At 59.4% G+C, this 1,484-nt stretch overlaps 1 protein-coding gene across 1 annotated transcript; it reads right to left on the bottom strand.

Moving 5' to 3' along the window:
- Positions 1 to 649: 649 nt before the first annotated feature.
- On the bottom strand, positions 650 to 1,435 carry LOC104916924 (interleukin enhancer-binding factor 3-like). The gene is made up of 2 exons (XM_010728000.3): positions 1,273 to 1,435; positions 650 to 913 (listed from the first exon to the last, which is right to left on the bottom strand). Exons 1-2 carry the CDS (start codon positions 1,357 to 1,359, stop codon positions 665 to 667), a joined length of 336 nt encoding a protein of 111 aa, XP_010726302.1. The 5' UTR covers positions 1,360 to 1,435; the 3' UTR covers positions 650 to 664.
- Positions 1,436 to 1,484: the final 49 nt, after the last annotated feature.

Genomic DNA, 1,484 nt, shown 5'->3' with positions numbered 1-1,484 from the left:
CATGGACTGAGTTGGGTTGGGTCAGAAGGTCCTTAAAGGTCACAACACCATGGACTGAGTTGGGTTGGGTCAGAAGGTCCTTAAAGGTCACAACGCCATGGATTGAGTTGGGTTGGGTCAGAAGGTCCTTAAAGGTCACAGAGCCATGGACTGAGTTGGGTTGGGTCAAAGGGTCCTTAAAGGTCACAACGCCATGGATTGAGTTTGGTTGGGTCAAAAGGTCCTTAAAGGTCACGGAGCCATGGATTGAGTTGGGTTGGGTCAAAGGGTCCTTAAAGGTCATGGAGCCATGGATTGAGTTGGGTTGGGTCAGAAGGTCCTTAAAGGTCACAACACCATGGACTGAGTTGGGTTGGGTCAAAGGGTCCTTAAAGGTCACAACACCATGGATTGAGTTGGGTTGGGTCAGAAGGGTCCTTAAAGGTCACGGAGCCATGGACTGAGTTGGGTTGGGTCAAAAGGTCCTTAAAGGTCACAGAGCCATGGACTGAGTTGGGTTGGGTCAAAGGGTCCTTAAAGGTCACAACACCATGGACTGAGTTGGGTTGGGTCAAAAGGTCCTTAAAGGTCACAACGCCATGGACTGAGTTGGGTTGGGTCAGAAGGTCCTTAAAGGTCACGGAGCCATGGACTGAGTTGGGTTGGGTCAGAAGGTCCTTAAAGGTCACAACGCCACGGAACGGCAGGACGGAGGCGCAGGGCTCAGCCCGGACCCCCACAGGGCAGCACTCCTCACCTTCACGGCGAACTTGGGCCCTCCCCTGGCAGGCAGAGGGGTTCTCTTCTTCTTGTTCTGCTCAATGGCGACGGGGGCGTCGGGGAAGAGCTTCTCCAGCGCTGCCAGCGCGGCGTAGGCTTTGGCCACCTTCTTATTGGAACCGGCTCCCTGGAACTTCTGCCCGTCCACCTCCACCTTCCGAACGGGGGGTCATTGAAACCAAAAGGGACCCCGCAAAATCCACCGCCACCCGCAGCGCCTCCGGGAGGGACGGAGGAGCTCTCCCCAGAGCTGTGGGGCTGTGGGTCGGAGGAGCCCCGCAGCGTTGGGGTGGAGATATTTGGGTCGGAGGATCCCCCCGAGTCCGTGGGGCTGTGGGTATCTGGGTCACAGGACTTCTCCGACCCAAAGCCGTGGGGCCGCGGGTATCTGGGTTGGAAGAACTCTGCCCAGAGCCGGGGGGGCTGTTGGCATTTGGGCTGGGGGACGTCTCGCTCCCCCCAGCGCCGTGGGGCAGCGGCTGTGGGGCGAGCACTGGGCGGATGGGGCCTCACCTCCATGACGAAGCGTTTGTCGTGGCTGCCGCCCGTCTCGGAGATGAGCTCATATTTGAGCCCGCGCCGCTTCTCGTTCAGCTCCATCACCGGGTTCTTGCCGTGCTTGGTCAGGATTGGTCCCTGCTGCTTCACGTTCTGCCGCACGCCAACGCCGCGTCACGGCGGGACCCCAACCGCCCGCTTCCCACTGACCCCAGAACCGCCCCTCC

The sequence above is a fragment of the Meleagris gallopavo genome, unplaced genomic scaffold, assembly GCF_000146605.3.
Source record: "Meleagris gallopavo isolate NT-WF06-2002-E0010 breed Aviagen turkey brand Nicholas breeding stock unplaced genomic scaffold, Turkey_5.1 ChrUn_random_7180001951365, whole genome shotgun sequence".
NCBI lineage: Eukaryota > Metazoa > Chordata > Aves > Galliformes > Phasianidae > Meleagris > Meleagris gallopavo.
Note: the sequence above shows the minus strand (reverse complement) of the source record. Positions and strands in the feature narration are given on the sequence as shown.